General features: G+C 52.4%; 1 protein-coding gene and 1 long non-coding RNA gene across 2 annotated transcripts in view; both read left to right on the top strand.

Annotated features, from left to right (window-relative positions):
- The window catches only part of EPHB1 (EPH receptor B1), a 66,144-nt gene extending 54,190 nt beyond the window's left edge, over window positions 1–11,954 (top strand). The window contains exons 8-16 of the mRNA XM_027878288.1: window positions 2,048–2,156; window positions 2,360–2,424; window positions 6,151–6,273; window positions 7,434–7,681; window positions 7,970–8,185; window positions 9,731–9,880; window positions 10,431–10,624; window positions 11,084–11,239; window positions 11,563–11,954. Coding sequence (XP_027734089.1) covers window positions 2,048–2,156; window positions 2,360–2,424; window positions 6,151–6,273; window positions 7,434–7,681; window positions 7,970–8,185; window positions 9,731–9,880; window positions 10,431–10,624; window positions 11,084–11,239; window positions 11,563–11,671 — 1,370 coding nt within the window. The 3' untranslated portion in view covers window positions 11,672–11,954. The remainder of the gene's footprint in view (window positions 1–2,047; window positions 2,157–2,359; window positions 2,425–6,150; window positions 6,274–7,433; window positions 7,682–7,969; window positions 8,186–9,730; window positions 9,881–10,430; window positions 10,625–11,083; window positions 11,240–11,562) is intronic.
- Window positions 11,955–12,439: 485 nt separating this feature from the next.
- Window positions 12,440–21,843, top strand: LOC114054804. The gene is made up of 2 exons (XR_003570589.1): window positions 12,440–12,942; window positions 21,505–21,843. It is a non-coding gene; the product is annotated as an uncharacterized LOC114054804 (long non-coding RNA).
- The last annotated feature ends 188 nt before the right edge of the window (window positions 21,844–22,031 follow it).

Genomic DNA, 22,031 nt, shown 5'->3' with positions numbered 1-22,031 from the left:
CGGTGTCTCATTAATCGCCAGCTGGAGGAGTGATCTGCCTGGAGTCTCCTGGCTCCGCATTTCTCCCGCTTTCCAGCTGCACTTCACTGCCTCCAGCCATGGGGACAGAACCCCCTGCCACGGGCTCTGAGTCTGGCACTGTGGGATGGGGTGGGAGGAGGGTGGTAGACCCTTGGAGGAAGGACTCTGGGATACTCAGAGCAACATCTGAGCCATCGGGGCAAAGCTGGAAGGGCCAGACCCATGACTGAAAGCTGATTTCCCACCCCAAGGTGGTGTGTTGGGCCAGCTCATGACCTTCACAGCTTCTTCTGGCCTCCTTGCCAAAGTCATGCTGCCTTTTTTCTGGCCCCAGCCCTTCCCTGCACCCACAAACACTTTGATTCCTTTAGAGATTGCTAACTCATGGGAGGGTTTTCCAGTAATCCCAGCTTCAGGACTAATCCAGAAGTTGGTAAGAGAAACAAGGCTCCTTTTGTGGTCCTCTCACCCCTGAAGAGAGAGAGTCCCTTCCCTGCTGCTACTGGTGTGATTCCTGTTCTGCTCAGGTGACATCCATGGCTCCCAACCTTGCTGCCTGTCTTTCCTAGAGCTTTTCTTCTTTCCTAAAGCTTTTCTTCTTTCCTAAAACTTTTCTTCTGTCCTAAAACTTTTCTTCTGTCCTAAAACTGGGTCGACCCATACTCGCACTCACATTGAGTGCCAGCTGGGGTGGGAAGAGGAAAACCACATAGGGCAACCAAAGGGAAGGAAATGGCAATAAACCCCCCTCGAATGCCTTGAATATTCAGGATTAGAGAAGCAAGAAGAAAAATCCTGCCTCAAATAAGCAATTAATTGAAATTTAATAAGGAAGAGTAGTGTAGATTATTAAATAATAATTGATTGTTAGATGAGAATTTCTCAGGATTTAAGCAGCGTGCAAGAGATAAATCTAGTTGGCAGTAATTAACTGCAGAGTAGAAAAACACAGATAAAAGGATGCTGAATGCTTTCTTTTGGATGAATTTTATTTTAACCCTTGTGTGTGGCTGCTGGCACAGCCTGGCAGACCTCGCTGGGGGTGGCTGAAGAAAGGAGCATCTCTGGAATGCTGCAGAAGCCCCCAGGAACGTGGGATCTGCTGGATACTGCCCGTTGAGGGCACCCACACCGCTGACAGGGCAGGGGATACAGGAGGATGTAAGTGGTTTTCTTGGGGTTCCTCCAGGTGTGTCCAGTCCTCCCTGTTCCACCTTGGCTTTCACCCTAGCGTGCTGCTGAAGGACACAACAAGTGGCTGAGGGGACAGAGAGGGTTCCAAGAGGGCACAGGGAGCTGGAGAGATGCTTAGTGGAGAAGGGATACTGTCATTGCCACGGCTCTGCAAAAGGAGTTGTCCCATGCAGTCTGTGGAGATGTTAAAACCCACAAGCACACCTGCAGTAAAGGTGCGCAGGTTCTCCTGGGCCTCACTCTCAAGGTCATCTGTTGCATGGTGGACTCTCTGGCTGGTTCAGTTATTAATGGGATCTTTTCTCTTCCTCCTTTCCTACAATGAGTAGGAATTTTGTGTCTGTGAGCCCCCATGTTAAAGTTGGTCAAAGTGACCAACAGGTTTAAATCATAGAGTCTCAGAATGGTTGGGGTCAGAGGGACCTTAAAGATCATCCAGTTCCAATCCCTTACTGTGGGCAGGGACACCTTCCCCTAGACCAGGTTGTTCAATAAATAAATTCAATGAAGAAAGAGAAATGCCAGAGCGCAGACAAACCACCATGTGAACCTCATCTCTTCAGGAAACTGGGCCTACGCACATTGGTTTGACTTTATTCCCAGGACTGTCTCTTCCATATTTTAAACACAAAGCTGTGTGAGCTGAGTATGACAATCCATCCCTGTGCAATGCAGCACTGGCTCAACTGATGCTCCTGCCTGGATCTTCCTTGTTCCATCACCCTCCCTTGGGAGCAGAACTCATGGAATCAGAGGGGGGCATGACAAGATCCTTTTCCAGAGGCCGGTCTTACCCTGAGGGAGAATTCACCCACTCCCTCTTCCCTTGCAGACGACTACAAGTCGGAGCTGAGGGAGCAGCTGCCACTGATCGCGGGGTCCGCAGCGGCCGGGGTGGTCTTCATAGTCTCACTGGTGGCCATTTCCATCGTCTGCAGCAGGTGGGTCCCATGGAATGCTGTGTCCCTGCAAGGTGGAGGTGGTAAGATGTAGATTTGGGGTAGGAGGGGAGGGATGGGGAGACCCCTGTAGAGAGCACTGGGATGCCATTGCTCCTGGAGTGTTGCTGGTGGGGAAGCAGGTTGTGGCCACCACCAGCTGCTGATCCCTGAATCCTGGCTGTTTTCTCCCTCTCCTCTCCCAGGAAGCGAGCCTACAGCAAGGAAGCCGTGTACAGTGATAAGCTACAGCACTACAGCACCGGCCGAGGTGAGTGGGGTAAGGAGGGAACGGGGGGATGATCCCAAACCTGCACCCAGCATCTGCCCCACTCCTCTGCCTTCCAAGGGGAACCGTGGGATGGTGGAAGCCCCTTGGGCAGGTGGAGGGGACCATAGAGTGGAAGTAGAGATCACCACAAATGTGTGTCAGGCTGTCTGGGGCTGGTTTGCAGTGGTGCAGCACTGTGGATGGGAAAAGAAGCATGGCAGGAGGGATTTGGGGGATGATGAGGGATTTTGGGAGATGCAAGGGGTAGGGGCGATGTAGGGGACAAGGGTTGGGGGAGAGGATGCTGTGAAGACTCCTCCCAAATGAGGAAGGGAAGCAGAGAGGTGATATTCAGAGAGAAGAGGAACTTCTCATCTTCTGCCACAGGCTCTGCCTCTGGCACAATCAGTGCTGAGCTATATTTTGGGAGTGATGTTGGGGAGTGTGGGCTGATGGCTGGCACTGCTGCTGACCTGTCCATGTGGCTGATGCTTGCCCTGTACCCTGCTCCAGGAAGGATGTACAGCAAGTGACTGGAAAGGTTTAACTGGTTTTGAGCTGCTGATCCCCTTGGCAAATAATTGGGAGAGCCTGAGCTTTTCCTGAGAGACCTCTGCAGTTGGTGGAGCTGTGCACCAGAATAAATCCGAGGTGTATCTGTGTGGAACGTTTGGCTCAGGTGCCCCTCCATCAACCAGCACTAGAAATGATAATAAAGCAGCAAAGCATCAGCTTTGGGGGGAGGGGATTTTCCACCTGGTGCCCACAGGCTCCATGCCCCATCCCTGCGGGATGTAAATCCCATTTACACTCTCCGAGAGATGCCTCCCAGGTGCAATTTGCTGCCTTGTGGGAAAAATCATCTCTGGGTCCTGGGCACCTGCTTGGGGAAAAGGGATATGGGATGCAGGGATGGACCAAGGATGGCTGGGGAAAGCAGGGTGAGCAGAGGAGAGAGATGGAGTGACCAGCCTGGCAGAGAAATTCAGGAGGGCTGAGAGGGCTGGTGAGAGGTTGGAGGCAACAGGAGAGCCCAGCCAAGCCAGCAAAGCACACTGGATGTCTTTTGACCTCAGCTTCTTCCTGAACTCTCCCAGTGTGATGGCAGCGCTGTGGGGGGCCTAAACCTTCCAGCAAACAATAAACTGCTTTCCCAACATCACCAGGTGATCCTGAAATACAATAGACCTGTACTTTTCCTCCCTCTTTCCTCCACGTTTCTGCTCTGCGGGGAGCAGGGCAAGATTTATTTGATGCCTGATGGCTGAACCCATGTCAGGCTGCAGGTGAAAGGATTTTTCCCATTTCCCCCCTGTTTTGAAGCATTCACCACCCCATGTGTGTCTCTGGCTCGCTCCAAGCACTTCGAATCCCAGGATACTCAAACTAGGTAGGGAAGCAATGAAGCACGTGCCTGTCTTTGTTTTTTAAACCCTGGGGGATGTGAGGATTGGTGTCTGAAATCCAGGGGTGCCGGCGCTCCTGGACTCCTGTCAAGGTTAGTGAGCCTCCGGGTGCTCTGTCAGTGCAGATGCTCGAGGAAAACAGGTGGGAAATTTGTGGTGAGCAATTAATGGAGTAACGAGAGCATCCTCTGGAACAAATTACCCTGAGTTAAGTGGCACAGCAATTACAGCCTCCCAGCACAGCTCTGCCATCCCTCCGGCAGCCCGCCCGGGATCGCTGCTGCTGCCAAGAACTGCCCCGGGTGGGTTTTGGGGTGACGTGGGGTCTCTCAGCCTGTGATTTTTCATGGTTTATCCCTGCCACTTCTTCACTGGGAGCTTTGAGATTGGGGAAACAGGGAAAACACCCTGCTGAAGCGCCAGTGATTCAGCAGGAGGGTTTTTTTTCCTGTCCCCAAGATAATTATTCCCAAGGAAAAACGATCTGAGAAGGAATTGGACGCTGGATTCAGGGTCAGCTTTTGAAGAGTGATAAAAAATTTGCCATGGTCTGCAAAAGTCATAAATGGCCTAATCCAGTTTTTGGAGTATTGGGATGATTTTAAGAGCACAAAGGCCTTTGTGGTGCTTTTGGTGGTATGCTCCAGTACCTGGAATTTCACTCAGCTTCTGCCAGCAATGATTAGGGTTAGGGTGGCTGAGGTTTGCAGAGTTGAAGAGTGGGTTTAGCTGCCCTAATCCCACTCATTTGGATGGGATGAGGATGAGGGGAGAGCTGACCCTGGTGTTTACTGACTGTTGGGGCAGACCCTGGGGCAAATCAGAAGGTGTTTGAAAACCAGTGACAGTGGGCAGGAAACTTTGGCATTGTTTTCTCCTGTATTTTTTCAATACTTTGATCAGCGAGTCAGTCTCCATTACGATCCTGTAAATCCCTTTGTAATCCTGGCTGGAGCATCAGCTGCTCTTGTAAAAGAATTTATGGGGCAGTTAAAGTGTATGAGACAGAGCTGTAAAGGGATTTATGAACTGGGAGATGCACAGATGGCTTCATTGCAGCCTTCCCCACCTCTGAGGTGCAGAGCTTTTGCCCCAAACGCCTCTTTTGGGGGTGAGGGTGCTCCTGCCTGGTCCCTCCTCGGTCCTTGATGCCCCACAAGCAGCTCTCCCTCGGTGGCTGTTTGGCACCAGCAGTGCCCGCTGCAAGGGTTTCATGGCTATTCCTGAGTTACTTTGCAGCCAGGAGCTGATCTGGATTCCTGGTGCAGGGGTGATGCTGTGGTCCATGCATCCATCTGTGTGTTGGCTCTAGAAGGACTCTGGGAAGCACCAGTGTGACAGGATCATGGTTCTTGGGAAGGTCCTGGACAGCATAATCAAATCACTGTGAGGGCGAGGTGCCTTGGAGAAGGGAACCATGCAGTGATGTCCCTCCTGGTGTCCTCCAGAGATGACCCTGAGAGGCTGCTCCACCATCCCTGGCCCCTTTTTTGGATGAGAAATGGCACAGGAAGGTGAACTTCCCCTGGGAGGACACAGCCCATTCTGGGTCCCCTTTGAGGACCGTGGTACAACACTGGGGGTGACTGTGACCTCACCCTGGCAGCTCCACAAGCCCATGAGCATCCAGACACAATGCCTGCAAACCCAGTCTGAGGAATGTGGGGGTCTGTTTTGCTTTTCTCCTCCATTGAAAAAGGGCAAGAGCCCACTTGCAGCATCTCCCTGCTGCACATTGCCCCCGTGCAAGGGACCGCACACGTGTCACAGTGCCTAGCCAAGCCGGATTTTCATGGATCCATCCATGTTGTTGGTTATAATTGCTGCACTCCGTCAATTTAGTATCCACCACAAAGCTATCAGAGGCCTTTTTGGATAAATAAATATTTCTTCACTAACGTGTGGAGCCTCATAAAGCCTTCACCGTAAAGCCAGCGCGTTGTAGTTCAGGTCTGTAACTGCTCCCATTGCCAGGGAGGAGGAGGAGGAAGGATAACAGTGGAGGAGTGCAGGGCAGAGGAGGAGAGGAGGGGGTGCAGGGAAGGGCTGGGTGCAGTGGGGGGACCAAACTCCAATTAATGGCCATGGCACAACTGCTGTTTGTTTCCCAGGCTGCTTGATGGATGAGTTGTGGATGCCCCATCCCTGGAACTGTTCAAAGCCAGGTTGGAGGGGGCTTGAAGCAAACTGGTGAAAGGTGTTCCTGCCCATGTCAGAGGGTGGATGAGCTTTAAGGTCTTTCAACCCAGACCATTCTATTAATTCTGTATTTTTATAATTCCTTCCCTTTTGCTGTTGTTCCTATCTTTCCTGCACCAAGGGTCTCCAGGGATGAAGATCTACATCGACCCCTTCACCTACGAGGACCCCAATGAGGCAGTCCGGGAGTTCGCCAAGGAGATCGATGTGTCCTTTGTGAAGATAGAAGAAGTCATTGGAGCAGGTAGGTCTCACTATCTCCTGCTGCTCATCCCTCCCTGCCCTGTCTGCCACTCCTATGTGGCCAGACATGCACCTGGAGCAATTCTCTGGGGAAGCACATGTGGTCCTTCACCAGGAAACAGTCAAGGAAGCCTTGAGACGTTTCTGGATTTGTGATAGGTTTGGGTGGACACGAGGTTGGTTTATGCTCTCAAAGTTCCTCTGAGGTGGGAAAGGCTCCAGGAATGTATTCACTGGCTGACCATGGAGCCTCTTGGGATTTCCCACTTGGCTTTTCCATGAGATAACTAGAAAAGCCAGATCTCACTGTAGTCTGTGCCATATTCCCATACATATGTATATATACACACACGTGCACGTATGTGTGTGTCATCTGTGCTGTTTCTATTGCCATTTTTAAATAACTGTGTCATACTCTTAGGAGAGAAAGTGAGAAGCTGTTGGGGGGAAGCTGTGAAGAAGCAATGACTTTGTTTGCGATCGAGTTCTGTGATGTATCAACTGCCCTTTGCTGCTCATCAAGGCAAAGTGGTTGCAAACCTGGCTTAAATGTAATCCCTCGACAGGCAAATTGTGCCTTGATGAAGGCAAAGCTCTCCTGCTGGAAAGGAGAGGATGCTTTCTTATATTTTAAATCAGAGAGCAGCAATGTAAACAGACCAATTATTTTCCATCCCAAGATAAGCGATGTGCAAAAAGGCAGCTGAGATTATCAATGGTGATACCTGATATTTGAGGTCATCCTTGAATGTTGAAGTTCTTGCTTTGCAAATCCTTCTTGTGGGGGTCTGCAAGAGCAGCCCCAGCCTCTGCTTGTGTTGGTGTTGGGCTTTGTCACCTTGTAGAAGGTTTGCAAGCCTAAACATGTCCCCAGCAGCAGACGTTGCCCCTTCTAGAGAGGACAAGTGAGCAGATTTGTAGAGGAGAGTGTTGTTGAAGTGTGACCTGGCTGCCATTTCTCATCTGGTTGGTCTGGAGACCAAACAGCCCAAGGTACTATTGCTCTTTGCAATGTTTTATGTGGAGGAGGAGGAGGTTGTAGCAGATGGTCTTGAGGCTCTTGGTCTAGTTGACAAGGCAATGACTGCTCAAAGGTTGGACTCCATGACCTTGGAGGTCTTTTCCAAAGTTAATGATTCTGTGATTGTCTTGCACTTGCAGGGGAGTTTGGAGAAGTGTACAAGGGCCGCCTGAAGTTGCCAGGCAAGCGGGAGATCTATGTGGCCATCAAAACACTGAAGGCCGGTTACTCGGAGAAGCAGCGGCGGGACTTCCTGAGCGAGGCCAGCATCATGGGGCAGTTCGACCACCCCAACATCATCCGCCTGGAGGGCGTGGTGACCAAGAGCCGGCCGGTCATGATCATCACCGAGTTCATGGAGAACGGCGCCTTGGACTCCTTCCTGCGGGTAAGAGGAGCTGGGGCCGTGGGAACTGTTTGGCTGTGGGATTTGGGAATGAGATGTTGGTATCCCTTTCGTAAATCCCAGCCTCTTTGCTTGGGCTGGGAGCTGGTTGCAGTGTGCCGTGCACCCCAAAAATGTGTGTTCTGGTGCTGGTTATCTGGTGCTTTAGTCAGGCAGGGCAGATGGATGGTCCTCTGGGGAGGTGCAGCGTCCTCCTGAGGTTGGGGTGAGCGCCCTGTCCCACGGTGCGCTCCGCACGCTCACCCTAATGCCTGCTTTTTGTGGTCGCAGCAAAACGACGGGCAGTTCACAGTGATCCAGCTGGTGGGAATGCTCAGAGGGATCGCTGCCGGGATGAAGTACCTCGCGGAGATGAATTATGTGCACCGGGATCTGGCTGCCAGGAACATCCTGGTCAACAGCAACCTGGTGTGCAAAGTGTCCGACTTCGGCCTCTCACGCTACTTGCAGGACGACACATCTGACCCCACCTACACCAGCTCCTTGGTAGGTACCTCTCATGGAATTTTATCCTGCCCAGCATTCCCCGTGCCTGCCTTGCACCCCCTGCCAGCCGGACCTGGAACAAGGTGCTGGATGTACACCCTGGCATGGCTGGGAGCATCTCATGAGCGTTCTTAATCATGTATGTTCATGGTGGTTCTCATAAGTCATCCTCCTTTCCCTCCTTTCTCTTCCTCCTTTTTATGAGTTTTCTGCCTCCCTCCTCCTCAGGCATCTGCCTGCCCTCCACAGTTTCCAGATAAGCCTCTTCCCTTTTCTCCATGGAGGAAAGGTGCAGAGAGGAGTCCCTGGAGAGGTGGGAAGGGAAGGCAGGGAGATCACAGCGTCTCTCGACGGCACAGCGATGGCATTTTAACTCCCTTCCCCCCAGTACTCCAGGTCTGGACTGTTTTTCCCTGCTGGAAAGTTGTTCCATGCATTAATTAAAGACACAAGCCTAATGGGAGCTCTGCTGTTCCCCAGCCACCCTTCTCCTCCTTAATTAACTCATTCATACCTAGCAGCAGCTCCTGTCTCCTCCTGCTCCCACTGCCCCTGGGGACTCCCAGCTCCCCACCGTGGCCATCATCCTGCCAGTGAGCCCCGAGCCCCCTAGTATTCAGGATGGCCAGAGAGGAAGGGGATGAGTTAGGATTAATTAGGAGAGCATGCAATGGTGCTGGCACGAGGCTGCACCGACTCCTGCCAGAGGAGTTCCTTGGGCTGCCGAGCTGTGCCCCGGCACCAGGGCTGGTCCAACTGCCAAAGTTGGAAAGCCATGGACATGCCTTTAAGGCTGACTCAGCAACTCACGAGTTGCAGCTCTTTGCTCTCCCTCCCCTGCTCATGGGATGTTTCCACCCCCCTGGACCTGCCCAGTCGCTCTACAGGCCTTTGGAGCAGACACCCAGCTTTTATTTTTCCTTCAAAGACCTCAGCAGTAGCTGCTGAGACAAGGCATGAATTAGTCTTTCCCCCACCTTCAGAGATAAAAAGAGATTATCTCATCTGTGTTTTTATTTAATTTAGGCCATAATAGATCTCCCTGGCAGCTGGGAAGTGATGCTGTGCCTGCGATTGCATCACTCTGCCTCCCACAGCAGGCTTTTTGCTCTGGGGAAAAGGCAGGAAAAACAACCTAGCAGTTAATTTCTCCATTTGTAGTTATTCAAATCAAATTTTTTGCCATTCATCCTTCAAGAGCAGCTGACGCTTCCTCGGAAAGGCTACAGAAAACAATTGTGCTGAAAGATTTACAATGCAGTTCTGCCCCTGGTAAATTCTGCCCATGTCTGTGGTTTGCCTTATCCCTGGGCTCTTTTTGTGTTTTTTTCAGCAGAGCTTGCCCAGGGAGCAATCCCTCTGTGCCCCTCCTCACATCCTACCCCCTCAGCGTGGCCTCTGGCCCTGGGACCTGCCGTGGCTTGGTGGGGTGGCTTGAGATGCAGAGCCTGATTCTGAGTTTTTAGGAAAACAACCCTGACTGGTGGGAATCCAGGCTCCTCTGCCAAGGAAACTGTTTTCCAGCTGCTTTCCCTTTTTCTGTAGGGGGGTAAGATCCCTGTCAGGTGGACGGCACCAGAGGCCATCGCCTACCGCAAGTTCACCTCGGCCAGCGACGTCTGGAGCTACGGCATCGTCATGTGGGAGGTGATGTCATTCGGGGAGAGGCCCTACTGGGACATGTCCAACCAAGATGTAAGCACTGGGAGTCATCCATCCTGCTCTGGGGCATGAGGTTGGTTCATTCCCTAAAGAAAGCCCTGCCTGAATGGCCCTCGGCTCCTTCCTGGAGCCTTGGGAGCGCTCAGTTTGGAGATGAAACAGGCTGGTGAGTGAGAGGATGCAAGGAGGGAAATAGGGAAGAAAAGCCAGTGGGCTGGTAATTGGACTTCAGCAAGCTGCAGGCCCTTTGAAAATGTTCAGAGGGCTTATGAGCAGGGAAGGAGCTTTGGAAGTGTGACTGCTGCACTCCGGCACGATCTGCCGAGATAATGAGCGGCAGCTCTCCGCTGGGAGGAACTGCAGCGCGCCGAGCATCAGAGCGCAGATTAACCTCAGAGAGCGCCGGAGCTGGGAGCGTCTCCTCCCGCTCCCTTTGCTGCTGATCAGCTGGGCCGGCCTTCCCAGCTGCCTGTGGCACCTGTGCCTGCACTCGTGGCTGGGAGCGCCGCTCGGCCCCTCCGCGAGCTCCCTTCCCCCCGAGTGCCTCCCCCTCACCCGCCACTCTGTCCCCCACTGCCCTCAGGTGATCAACGCCATCGAGCAGGATTACCGGCTGCCCCCGCCCATGGACTGCCCCGCCGCCCTGCACCAGCTCATGCTGGACTGCTGGCAGAAGGACCGCAACACTCGCCCGCGCTTCACCGAGATCGTCAACACCCTTGACAAAATGATCCGCAACCCGGCAAGCCTCAAAACTGTGGCTACCATCACCGCTGTGTGAGTTCCCGGCACATGGGAATGCTCCATGCCAGCATCCCGAGCCATGGCAAAAGGCTCCTCTCAGCCCCAGGGGAAGGACAGGAATTCATCAGCCGTTTGGTGGGTGCGGGGGGTTTCTGTCTTTGCTCTGCCTGACAGTCAGACAAAGGACATGCAGTTTTCAGCCAAGCAACTGCAATAATTCTTTGCTATTGATTCTTTATGGCGTGTGACCGTGCAGGCACGGTGGCTGCTCTGCCGGCGCCTCCGTCCCTGTGGCTCCCACGGCTGGACTGCAGCGTGCAGGATTGCAAAGCTGCTTGGCACAGTGGTATACCCACAGGACACGCCTTCCTTGGGGGACCACAAGGGTGCCTGGGTTGGGTTGAGGGGCACATGAATGTACTGGCTGGGCTCCAGGGTGGCAGCCCCTCGGTGCCAGCCAGGCTTGTCCCCAGCATTGTGTTCCTTTCTCAGGCCTTCTCAGCCCCTCCTTGACCGCTCCATCCCCGACTTCACTGCCTTTACCTCAGTAGATGACTGGCTGAGCGCTGTGAAGATGAGCCAGTACCGGGACAGCTTCCTGACTGCTGGCTTCACCTCCCTGCAGCTGGTTGCCCAGATGACGTCCGAGTGAGTTGGGTGCCCGAAAGCTGGGTGCTGCCTGGCTGAGGGCTGGGAGAGGTGGGAAGGTCAGTTCAAGACAAAGGATGAATGCAAGCATCCCTCACACTGGTCAGGAGCACCCTGAGTCTGGAGGTGGCCACATTCACCATCTGGCAGTCAGTGTGTGGGGGTGTCCCTGCTCTCAGTCCCAGGGATGCTCACGGGGCTGCATTTGGGCTCTTTGGCTGTTCCAGTTGAGCTTGCATCCCTCTCCTCACTTAGGGACAGACAGCAAAACACCACCCTCATCTGCCCACTGATCTTCCTCTGCCTGTCTGTCTGTCTTCCAGAGACCTCCTGAGAATAGGGGTGACTTTGGCTGGGCACCAGAAGAAGATACTGAACAGCGTCCAGTCCATGCGAGTACAGATGAGCCAGTCTCCGACCTCGATGGCATGACGTCCCTTGTTCGACGGGGAGGGGCGGGGAGGGCACGCAGAGGAGGGGCAGAGGTGGGAGGGGAGGAACTGGCGGGTGCCACAGGGCAGCGTTTGGGAAGGAGCCGCTGCTGCCCGCGGACTGTGACCGCAGATGAAGGATGTTCCTGGGACTCATCTCTAACTGGTGAATTCCGTTCCTCACCAATAGAAGCACACTTACCAATGTCATGGGGAACAGCATATAAATACATATAAATATGTACAAATCATATATTTAAAAAGCAAAGCAAAACAAAAAAAAACATAAAAAACAATGAAGACACACCAGTGTGCGTTGGGGAAGCAAACCCTAACCCTAAAGACCAGACTCCAATCCCACCACCAGTGAGCAGTGGTTAAAACTGAGAAGGAGGAAGGGGCTCTTGGGGAAGGGAGAGGCATGAGATGGAGCATCCTGTCCGGAGACACTACCTTCCTTTTTCTTCTTTCACCCTCTTTTCCTGCCCCAGCCCTCCCGGCTCACCCTGCTCCCCTCTCTGCTCATGAACTGGGTGGAAGTGTCCTCAGACGTCTCCGCAGCTCCCTGCCATCCTACCCGGGTGCCGCTCTGGCAACTACCAAAGGACTTTGCTGACCACTGCATGGGGGATCCGACTCAATCCAGTTAATGTCTTCATATTGAAGAAGAGATGTACCTTCAATAGAAAACCTTGGGTTTTGGTTTTTTCTTTAGTTTTGTTTTTTTTTCTTTTCTTTCGCTTGCATTTTTTTTGCAAAAAGGAAAAAAACAAAAAAAGGATTAAAAAAAAAAAAAAGAAATCTCCATCCTGGAAAACAGAGAGGTGTTCCCGTGTGTGTGTGCACGCTCATGCGCCTGTGTATGTTGTCGACCTACCGTGGACTCACTGCTTGTCCATCACCGGCGGTCACTGCTGACCCTGCGGCCAGCGGCTAGCCGGGCCCCAGCCCGGGGGGCTAGGGGTTGTGCCCACAGCCCCTGGGGGCGGGAGGCAGCCAGGAAGCACCCGGCAACGAAGGAAGTGCTCAGCATCCTAGAAGCGAGGAGGAGGACACCAAGGGCCCGCGCAGCAGGGACGGGACTGGAGGAGCCGCCACATGCCTGTGAGCAGGTTGGTGGCTGCTGGAGAAGGAGGAGAGATGCTCTGGGAAATGGACTGCTCAGGCCTCCAGAGTCTTGGCGAAGATGGCTATGGAGGACTTTTTTCCCCCATCTTGTGGACCTAAGGATTTTGATATTGATTTATGGACTTAGGTTTCATGGCTTCGGAGGTAGGTCCATATGTCTTGTGTGCCACTCTGTCCATCTGTCTCTGTATTTTTCTGCTCTTGCTTCCTTGCAGCCTCTCTTAGTGGATGTTTCCCAGTGTTAAATTTGATTTTTATTACTTTTTTTTTTTTTTTTTTTTTTTTTTTTTTTTTTTTTTTTTTTTTTTTTTTTTTTTTTTTTTTTTTTTTTTTTTTTTTTTTTTTTTTTTTTTTTTTTTTTTTTTTTTTTTTTTTTGTTCCTCCATTGGTCTCCTTTGCAAATTGATCTGGTTGAAATCACCAGGCGCGTGTCAGTGTTTACCCAGAATATTGTAAGACTGGGCAATCTGACTTCCCTCCGCAGATCGCGCAGAGAGTTTATGAAACGAATGAACTCTTAATAAGGCTTTTACTTAGAGGGTTGTGTGTGAGCTGTAATGATCCATCACTGGGCTGTGCAGGCGCTGTGCCAACAGCCAGCGGCGCCTGCATGGTGGGGGAGTGGTGGTGTGGGGTGGCTGCCTGGCCCTGCCTCCGAGGCTGTGGGTCCTGGATGGGATTTGGTGGTGTGGTGGCTCATACATGTGTGGAGACCCTCTGTCCTCCTCACTCAACCTCCATCCTCCCCACCCATCCATCCCCACAGATGTGGGGCCATGCCCCACATCTGCTTGCACTGTGGGGATGACCTGCACCCATCCATGTCCCAGGAATATTCTACTTCCTCCTGTGCCACGGGGATTCCCCACATCCATATCCATACCCATATCCATACCCATATCCATATCCATATCCAAATCCAGAATATTCCACTTTGCCCTGTGTCACGGGGGATGTTTTATGTCTATGCCATGACCATGCCCACACCTGTCCATGCCGTAGTGATGCCCTATGTCCATCAGAGCCATGAGGATGCCTCAAATCCAGCTGTGCTGTGGGTTTTCCCCATATCTGTCCATGCCACAGGGCTGCTCCATATCCATCTGCACCATTGGATTGCTCCATGCCCATCTGCCCCATCGTATTCCTGACATCCACCTATGCCTGGAGATGCCTCACCAGATTTCTTGCTGCCACTGAATGCAAAGGGACAAGCCCTTCCACTGGCTGCTGCCATTGCTGTCCACATGTCCTGGGTGGGATCACTTCCCCCTGTGCTGGGGCCATTGGGGTTCGCTGTGGCTGGGGGGACCCCCGTGTGTCCTGTGGGGAGCACATGCTTGGTTCATGTTTTTTGGTTCATGGTGGTTCACGAGGAGGACATTCTTTGGCTCCTGCTGATGGTTCATCGCGTGGTAATGGGGTGCTCTTTACCGGAGGTCATCCTAAGGAAGATGACCCACTCTCTGCCGAAGAACGGGAACTAACAAGATGCAGGAATGAGCTTGTTTCAAATCACTGAACTCCCCCCCAGAGAAAGAGGCAGAGAAAAACACCCCTTGTTTACAACAGCAGGGACTGCTTCTCATCCTGTCTGATAGACGATCACTAATACCTCTTGGGATACTCGTGGCCCAAATCTGTATTCCAGGATGTTGTCACACGGAATACAACATGCAGATGGAGTGGGAACCGTGCATGCTAATGCGCCGCCGTGCCACATTGATATTCACTGGTGGTGAAGGGTCCTTTGTGGGGTTTTTCATGATTTCTCTTTTATTAGAAGGAAGCTAAAGGCATTTAAAGGAACGAATGAAAGCCACACAGGCTAAATATCAATACTCCACCTTTACGACTCCCCTGCTGTGTTGCCCGGCTGTGCAAGCACCTGCGAGGCAGCGGGTGCTGCTGCCCTGCTCAGAGTCCCCTCTGTGACACCACTGCCCCTTTTTCACTCTATCTAACCCTTCCTTAATATAAAACCTTTAATACAGAATCATTAGGGTTAGAATAGATTGAGTCAACTTTTGACCGATCCTGGCCTTGTCAGCCAGACCAGAGAACTGAGTGCAATGTCCAGTCTTTGCTTAAACACCTGCAAGGATGGGGACTCCACCACCTCTCTGGGCAGCCTGTTCCAATGTTAAACCACTCCATCAGTGAGGAAATTCTTACTGTTTTTGAACCTGAACCTCCCCTTGTGCATCTTGAGCCCATTTCATCTTGAATATGAAATACGAAGTATTCACTCCTGCCCATCCCACCCAGCAGGCTGGGTGCTCATGAGTGGATAAACTGGCTGTCCAGGTGCTTGGATGCTTCTGGAGATACTGAGTCCTGCTTTACATCCTGGTTGGATTTCCCAGAGTATATGGTGCTCCTTGGCCCGCTGCCCATGCTGCCGAACACCCCTGACACATGGCCACAGTGGTGCTCCTGGGTTGGTGGTGGTGGTTGATGCCAGGGCTGGTGGTCTCTCTCCCAGCTGTCTGATGGCTGTGTTGTAGCAGATGATTCCCATATCCCACCTCTCCTAACCAGCTATCCCAACAAAGGTGGCATCTTGAACTTGTACCGGGTCCACCCAGCTCGGGGGCCTGGAGATGTCCCCTCCAGGGTCACAGGAGAACCCAGCAGCAGATGGATGGTGCCAGGGCTGAACAAGGAAAGTGCAGGTGGCTCAAACAAATCCTTGCAGAAATGAGGCATCGTGGGCCAAGGGAGCTGCTGTTACGAGAATACTGGAGGGAGGGTCACCATGGGCCACCTGCTCTCCTGCCTTTCTGTGAAAGGCTTTTCATCCAAAATGGAAGATTTCACCAAAGGCCATCAGGAAGAAAAAGGCATTTTGGGATCAAAGAGCACCAACTCCACAGGCCTATCCTCTGGGCTGGGCTCCATCCATCCCACAGGATCCTGGTGGGTTCAGCTGCCATGTGCTAGTGCTGGGAGGTGCCCACTTCTGGTAGAACCCCCCGGGTTGGATCCTGGCCCCCTGTAACTGCTCATGGGTGGGGCTTTGGTGCCTTGTTCCCATGACTGTATCCCAGCTCTGAGCAGCAGCAGCACATGGATGCAGCTCCTTGCCTGGGTGAGCCCGCCTCACCCTCGCCCCCAATCCTGTCCTTTCACTGAGACATTTTGCAGTTGTCAACTCCTTCTCTCCATTTCTATGGCAACTGTAAAAACCTCAGCCTTTTCGTGTCTTTTTTAGGGTTTTTTTTTGTGTCTGGGTTGGCTTTGTCTTTTTTGCATGGAGCATTAACTCAAAAAAACTATACTTTTGGCCACCAAAACCCTGCTCTGAGCTTGGCCTAAACACCTCTGTGAGAATCAGTGGGCAAGATGCTCATGTCTGGAGTGAGTGTTGCCAACTGGCTTCACGTTGCCTCTTCCCTCCACCACCAGCCCCACTGTTGCTCCCCTCATTCCTCAAAAAATCCCCATTGGCAATTCAGCTGTGTGGTTGTCCCTGGGGCTTTTCAATGTCTTTTATACAGCCCCATCCCTGGATGTGATGGAGGAGGCAGCAGCTTTCTCAACAGCAGTAATTAACAGGAGATGTCGTGCTGCTGCCAGTGAAAGTGAACCCAAGGCTCTTGCACATCTGAGGCAGGAGAGAGCGTTTGAATGGGGAAGAGGAGCGTGTATTAATGGTGTTATTATGTGCCTCTTTCTACAAAAAAAAAAAAAAAAAAAAAAAAAAAAAAGGAATGTATTTTATGCCATTTAATGACCTTCAAATTAACAGTTCTTTGAAAGCACTTATGTATATTTAATTTTAAATGTTGCTCCAAGTCAGAGCAGGGTTGCAATGAAAACAGCAGGCAGCCGGTTTTTAAGTAAGAGCGATCTCAGACCATTATTCCTGAGCATGTCAGCTTGTGGTGCCTCTAATTCTCCTTTCCCAAAGAGGAATCAGGGCTGTCCTTCTCTCTGTCCCTCTTCCCTTCTCCCCCATCTCTGCTCCAGGAGCTCCCCACATGCTGTCCTGAGCCCCACGGGGTCTCCTTTTCTACTTTCCGCTTCTCCAGGGTGTTTGATTCAGAGGGAGAATAGGGTTGGTTTGGGGTTGATTTGCAGAGATCTCATCAATGAATCTGCCTGCATTCCGGGGACATCCCTGTGGGAGCCAGGGGAACATCCCAGCTGGCACATGGCCTGGGATAAATCACTGGGCATCACCTATGAAGGGTTTTTTCACTGCCACCAACCCTTGCTGTTGTTCTGTGATGGGGACAGACACGTCTCGGTTCTTTAGGGTCTGAATTAAGGCTTTTGCCTCTGATCCATAAAAACTGCCAATATATTCAAGCCACTCTGTGTTCACTTGGAAATCGTTACTCCTAAACATTGAATCTGACTTTAAAAAGAGTAAGGATCAATCAGCTTCTGAGACAAGGAATGGATTTACAGACCCAGAAACGTTCTGTAGCTCCAAGGCCACTCGTCCTCCTTAAACTGCTTACGGAAAAGTGGGTGGTGGGCCCCAGGGCTCATATCCAGTTCTGGCACTCATCCACATGTTGCATGTCCCCTGCTCCCCTAAAGTCCCCCCTGCACAAGGAGCTGCAGGGGGGATTCAACACTCGTATCATCATCTGCTCATGTGTCTCTTCCATGAAGGATCCTGCCAGGGTGGGTGCTGATCGAATTACAGCTTGGGTCGGCCCTTCCCAGTGAGTCTTCTTGCAATTATGGAAGAGCCAGAAATTTCTTGAGCAGTGATGGAGGAGAGGCAAAGCCCACACCAGTGGGATTCCCATGGTGAATTGTTTCACCCCATCAGTGGTTTCTCCACACTGTTCCTGTTCCAGCTTATATCTTTAATATTTGTTGTGGGTTGGAAAGGTCCTTTGGGATCATCTGGTCCAACCCTTCTGCCATGTAGGAATGGCTATGCCTGTCCCAGCTGAGCTCAACCTCCTCCAAGCCCTGTCTCTGGGAGGTGTGAAAGTGTCAGTTTGTGCTCTCCTGCTGCTGATGTCCTCAGGGTTTGGTTATGTGTCTGTATCTCACGGGAGATCTGCTGGCTCGTGTCCATCACTGAACCCTGGTGGGCTGTGTTCCTATACCAGGGTTTGGTGTGGAAAGAGGAGCTTTCCAGTCAGGAGAGGATCTCCTCTGCTTTGCATGGGCAGAATAGATGTGAGGTGAGAACCAGAGCTTCCGTGGCATTAAATCTGGTTTCTTGCTTCCCATCAGAGCAACAGACAGGTGCTGGAGAAGGGAGTACACCTGCCTGTGGTGACCCTGGTGCCCTTCACCTGGGCCTCTCAGGGTTGTCAGAGCTGCTGGCACTTGGGATGCTGTTCCAGGTCTTCTATTTTGGCTGGCTGTCCTCCACGGAGCAGTACTGTGAGCATTCCTCCAGCCTGGGCTGCCCTTCCCTCCCTCCCTCCCTGTGTCCAAGCATCTCTGCTGCTTCTGCTCTGCTTCCTCTGCCCATTGGAATTTAAAAGGCTGTAAAGCCCCTGGCTGTCCTACTCTGCTGTGTGGCTCTGCTGTAGTGGCTGGCTTTGGGGTCCCAGCAGACCCCAACACATGGACAATGGCATTGTAGGTGACATGACATGGACAGGGTGTCCGTATCAGTGGCACAGGTGGGATAGTGTTGAGGTCTCCTGGCCCGTCTCTGGAGGGAAATGCTGGAAGAGGTTAATCTGAACAAACCAGGTGTGTGTTTTAAGTGGATTAGTTGAACTCTGCTCCCTCCCAAAACAGACAGTGCCCTTTTGGGGTGGATGTGGAAGTGGATTAGGCAAAAATCTACTTAGCGCTGTGTTAATTCTAGATAAGTGTAGGGGGATTAATGCCTATCCACTTAAAAAAATTAATTGGAGTGAACTTTTCTTGGTGTCCCCAAGTAAACAAGGCTCATCAGCTTTCCCCATCCACAGGGGGGGCCGTGCCTTTCCCTTCTCTGCTCTCCTATCCCCACACAAGGTGCAGGAGCCGTGGACACAGTGGGGGGAACCTGCTCCTCTCTTTGATTATCCCCAGGGGTCTCATTAGGCAATTGAACCCTTGTGTGAGGGTAAGGGAGAGAGGGCAGGAAAATTATGGTCGCCATCAGTGCAATTATCAATGCTAATTAGTGCTGAGCAGGGCTGACGGCGGGAGGCACAGCCCGTGCCAAGTGTTGTCTAAGGAGCCGGGAGAGCCTCCAACCTTTAAGGGCCTTCCATGGACAGGGGGATGTGGAACGTGCTCACATTGGTTGGTTTGGCCTTCTCCTCACTGTACTTTGGGTGAACCCTTCACATTCCCCAGCCTAAATATTTGGGAGGGTGTCCACAGCCAGAGGCTGCCGTGGGCAGGGACTCAGGTCCGGTCTTTGGTCTGGGGTTAGTGCCTGGGTGGCAGTGCCACATCACAAACCCAGTGGTGCCCAGATGAGGAGGGGGCTCTGGGAGGCTCCTGCCCTGATGCCCCAGGGAAAGGGCAGTGAGATGTGATTCTCCTTTACGGGAGTTGGGTATGGGCCGGTGTCCAGGGAGGGCCTGCAGGATACGGTGATGGCCTTGGATCACTCCCAGAGCTGCCTCCATCCCTTCCCTGCTCCCATCAGCTAGCTCCTCTTTTCCATGGCATCATGTAGACACAGTAGCTGCGTTTACGGTGCTGCTTATCCTCGATTATGGGTATTTGTGATTCTGCCCATTCCCATGAGCTGGCAACTCCCCTGAGGCTGCCATCTGCCCGAATCCCAGTCACTGCTCACATCCCAGCCACTGCCCCCATCCCAGCTACTGCTCACATCCCAACCACGCCGCTTGCTGCCCTGTGGCCACGCTGGGGCCGATAACGCCTTCCCCTATTGAACACCTTCGCCCATGGAACGCCTTCTCCTCGCACAAACGTGGCCTTTTTATTGCTATTTGTGTCACGCCAGCACTTCCAGGCTGAGATGAAAGCCCTCTGCGCCACCCCGCAGGGGTTCCCACGCTGGAGCTCGGAGGGGGGGGGGGGGGGGGGGGGGGGGGGGGGGGGGGGGGGGGGGGGGGGGGGGGGGGGGGGGGGGGGGGGGGGGGAGGAGGAGGAGGAGGAGGAGGAGGATGTGCGATGATGGGGGTGATTCAGTCCCTGGGGGATTTGCTGTGCTGTCCCCTTCCCATCCTTCTTCAGGTGTTCATGACATGTCCTTTGGGATCCATCCTTTGGGATCGGCCCAAATCCTCTGTAGCTGCCCCCGGACCGCTTGTGCCAGGACGAGGGGAAGGGCTGCAGTGGTGCGGGAGAGCTGAGCCGGCAGCCGCCACCCCTGACAGGGCGCGGGTTCCCCAGGGAAAATAAACTCCCAAACCCTTCCCTGGCCCCGGGGAGGGTCGGGCGACGCCGGCTGCAGGAGCTGGGAAAGGCTGTGGGGAAGGTGGAGTTGGAGCCGGGAGCAGCGCCCCGGGCTGGAAACCATCGCTCATCAGCGGCTTTAATGTGGCCGAACCCGCAGCCGATACAAATCCTGTCACCACCCGGACTTGGGCACCCACCTCAGGTTACATCCACCCCCAGGACCCGCCTGGCTCGGCATAGTTACATTAATTATAGTTCTGTTACTGCTTTTTTTCAGCTGTTGTACAGTTCTGCTCCCAATTACGTTAAGGGGAGCTGTGAGACCAAACCTCCAAGCACGGCACCAAAAACGGATCCCTGTGCCTAAGAAATACCACCCATCAATATCTTTTCCCCCAGCTGAAAGACCTTTTTTCTTAAGATAATCTCAATTTCTCTTCTCTTTTCTCTGCCCCTTTTTCCACCAAACACTACATTACTAAATAAAACTTTCATTACTACCTGGGTTTGCTAAAGAAAAAAATTATTTCCATTCAGGAGAATGATGAATTTTAATAGGAGTGAAATGTCAGGCACAGCTGGAGTGGGTTTCTGAAAGCATTGGTATGTTTGGAGAGGCACAGGGACCCCGACAATAATTAGCCAGTGAGCCCCAGCTTTCGGTGGCCCAGCAAAGGGACCCAGCAGTCAATTGCTTTGTTATTTAATGTGCTGCCTTCATGTTTCCAAGGTGCAATTGTATATTAAAAGCGTCTTTGCCTCTCCAAAGTGGCTAAATAATGGAAATTTGCTGCTGGGCGGCACTTCTTGGTTGCAGGGTGAGGAGAAGGTGCCCCTGGGGCTGCTCCTCTGGTTCTGAGACATTCTGGCTTCCCCCAGCAGTGGAGAAGATGGAGATTTTTTGTTACATTGGAAAATGATTCATGGTGCTTTGTGATTTGCTCCTGTGTTCGATGTAGGGGTGCTCATCTTGCAGTGGGAGGTAGGGAAAAGGCAACTTGGCTGCTGGGGGACATGGAAACTCTCCTGCCCCCAAAATCACATCTCAGCCTCCGCTCCCCGAAGCATCTTGGCTTCACAAAGAAATCTGTCCCCTCCATTCCTTTCCTTTTCCCCCTGGGGAGAAACAGAGAGCTCTCAGTGAAATCATCATTTTTCTGACAGCACATTAATTAATCCCTGCTTTTGGTGGAGTTTCTTCCTTTTCTTTTTTTTCTTTTTTTTTTCTTTTGTTTTGTTTTGTTTTGTTTTTAAGAGGCTGTATCTGCTGCAAGAAGCCTTTGGGTTTCACTGGGCGCAGTCCTCGCTGGCTGTGGGATGGGGTGGGGGGGTTCAATGGTGAGGGATGTACCAAATCTTTAGCACTGGATGTGCTTATTCTCACCCTTCTTTCCTTTCCCTCTTGCCTCACAGGGGTGTCGAGTCCAGCATTGCAGCCGGGCAGCAGTGCCAGGAGGGGCTCCCCAGGGACCGCTCCCCCCGCCACCCACCAGACGATGCTCCGGGAGGTCCCCGCAGCACCCCGGGTCCCCATCCCCCCCTTCCCTGTCCTGTACATAACCAGTGAGATGTCTGTAAAAGATTTCAACCCTCGGAATTTTTTTTGCCCTTCCCCCTCTCCCACCCCCAACCGCCCCCCCCTTCCTTCCCCAATTTGTTGATTGTGTTGAAATTGTCGGAGTTTGTAACAGTAACTTTCAGAGGATATTGTACTGAAGAGAGAATTGCACTCAATAAAAACGATGAAAGAAACCTGGTCCCTCTCTTCCCCTTCCCAGGGGCAGCCTTTCCGCTGCTGGCTTCTTCTCTTCAGCTCAGAGCTGGGGGAATATTTGCCATGAATATTCATTTGGGGAGCTGGCAGCACTCCATCACTCCTTGACTTACCTCGAATGTTGATGTCTATCAGATCTGGCTCCCCGGTTTGTAAATGAAGTGAC

Source organism: Empidonax traillii, unplaced genomic scaffold (genome assembly GCF_003031625.1).
Source record: "Empidonax traillii isolate 1590-97213 ecotype Southwest subspecies unplaced genomic scaffold, ASM303162v1 scaffold40:size2234952, whole genome shotgun sequence".
NCBI classification, from domain to species: Eukaryota; Metazoa; Chordata; class Aves; order Passeriformes; family Tyrannidae; genus Empidonax; species Empidonax traillii.
This window is presented reverse-complemented; position numbering and strand designations above follow the sequence as displayed.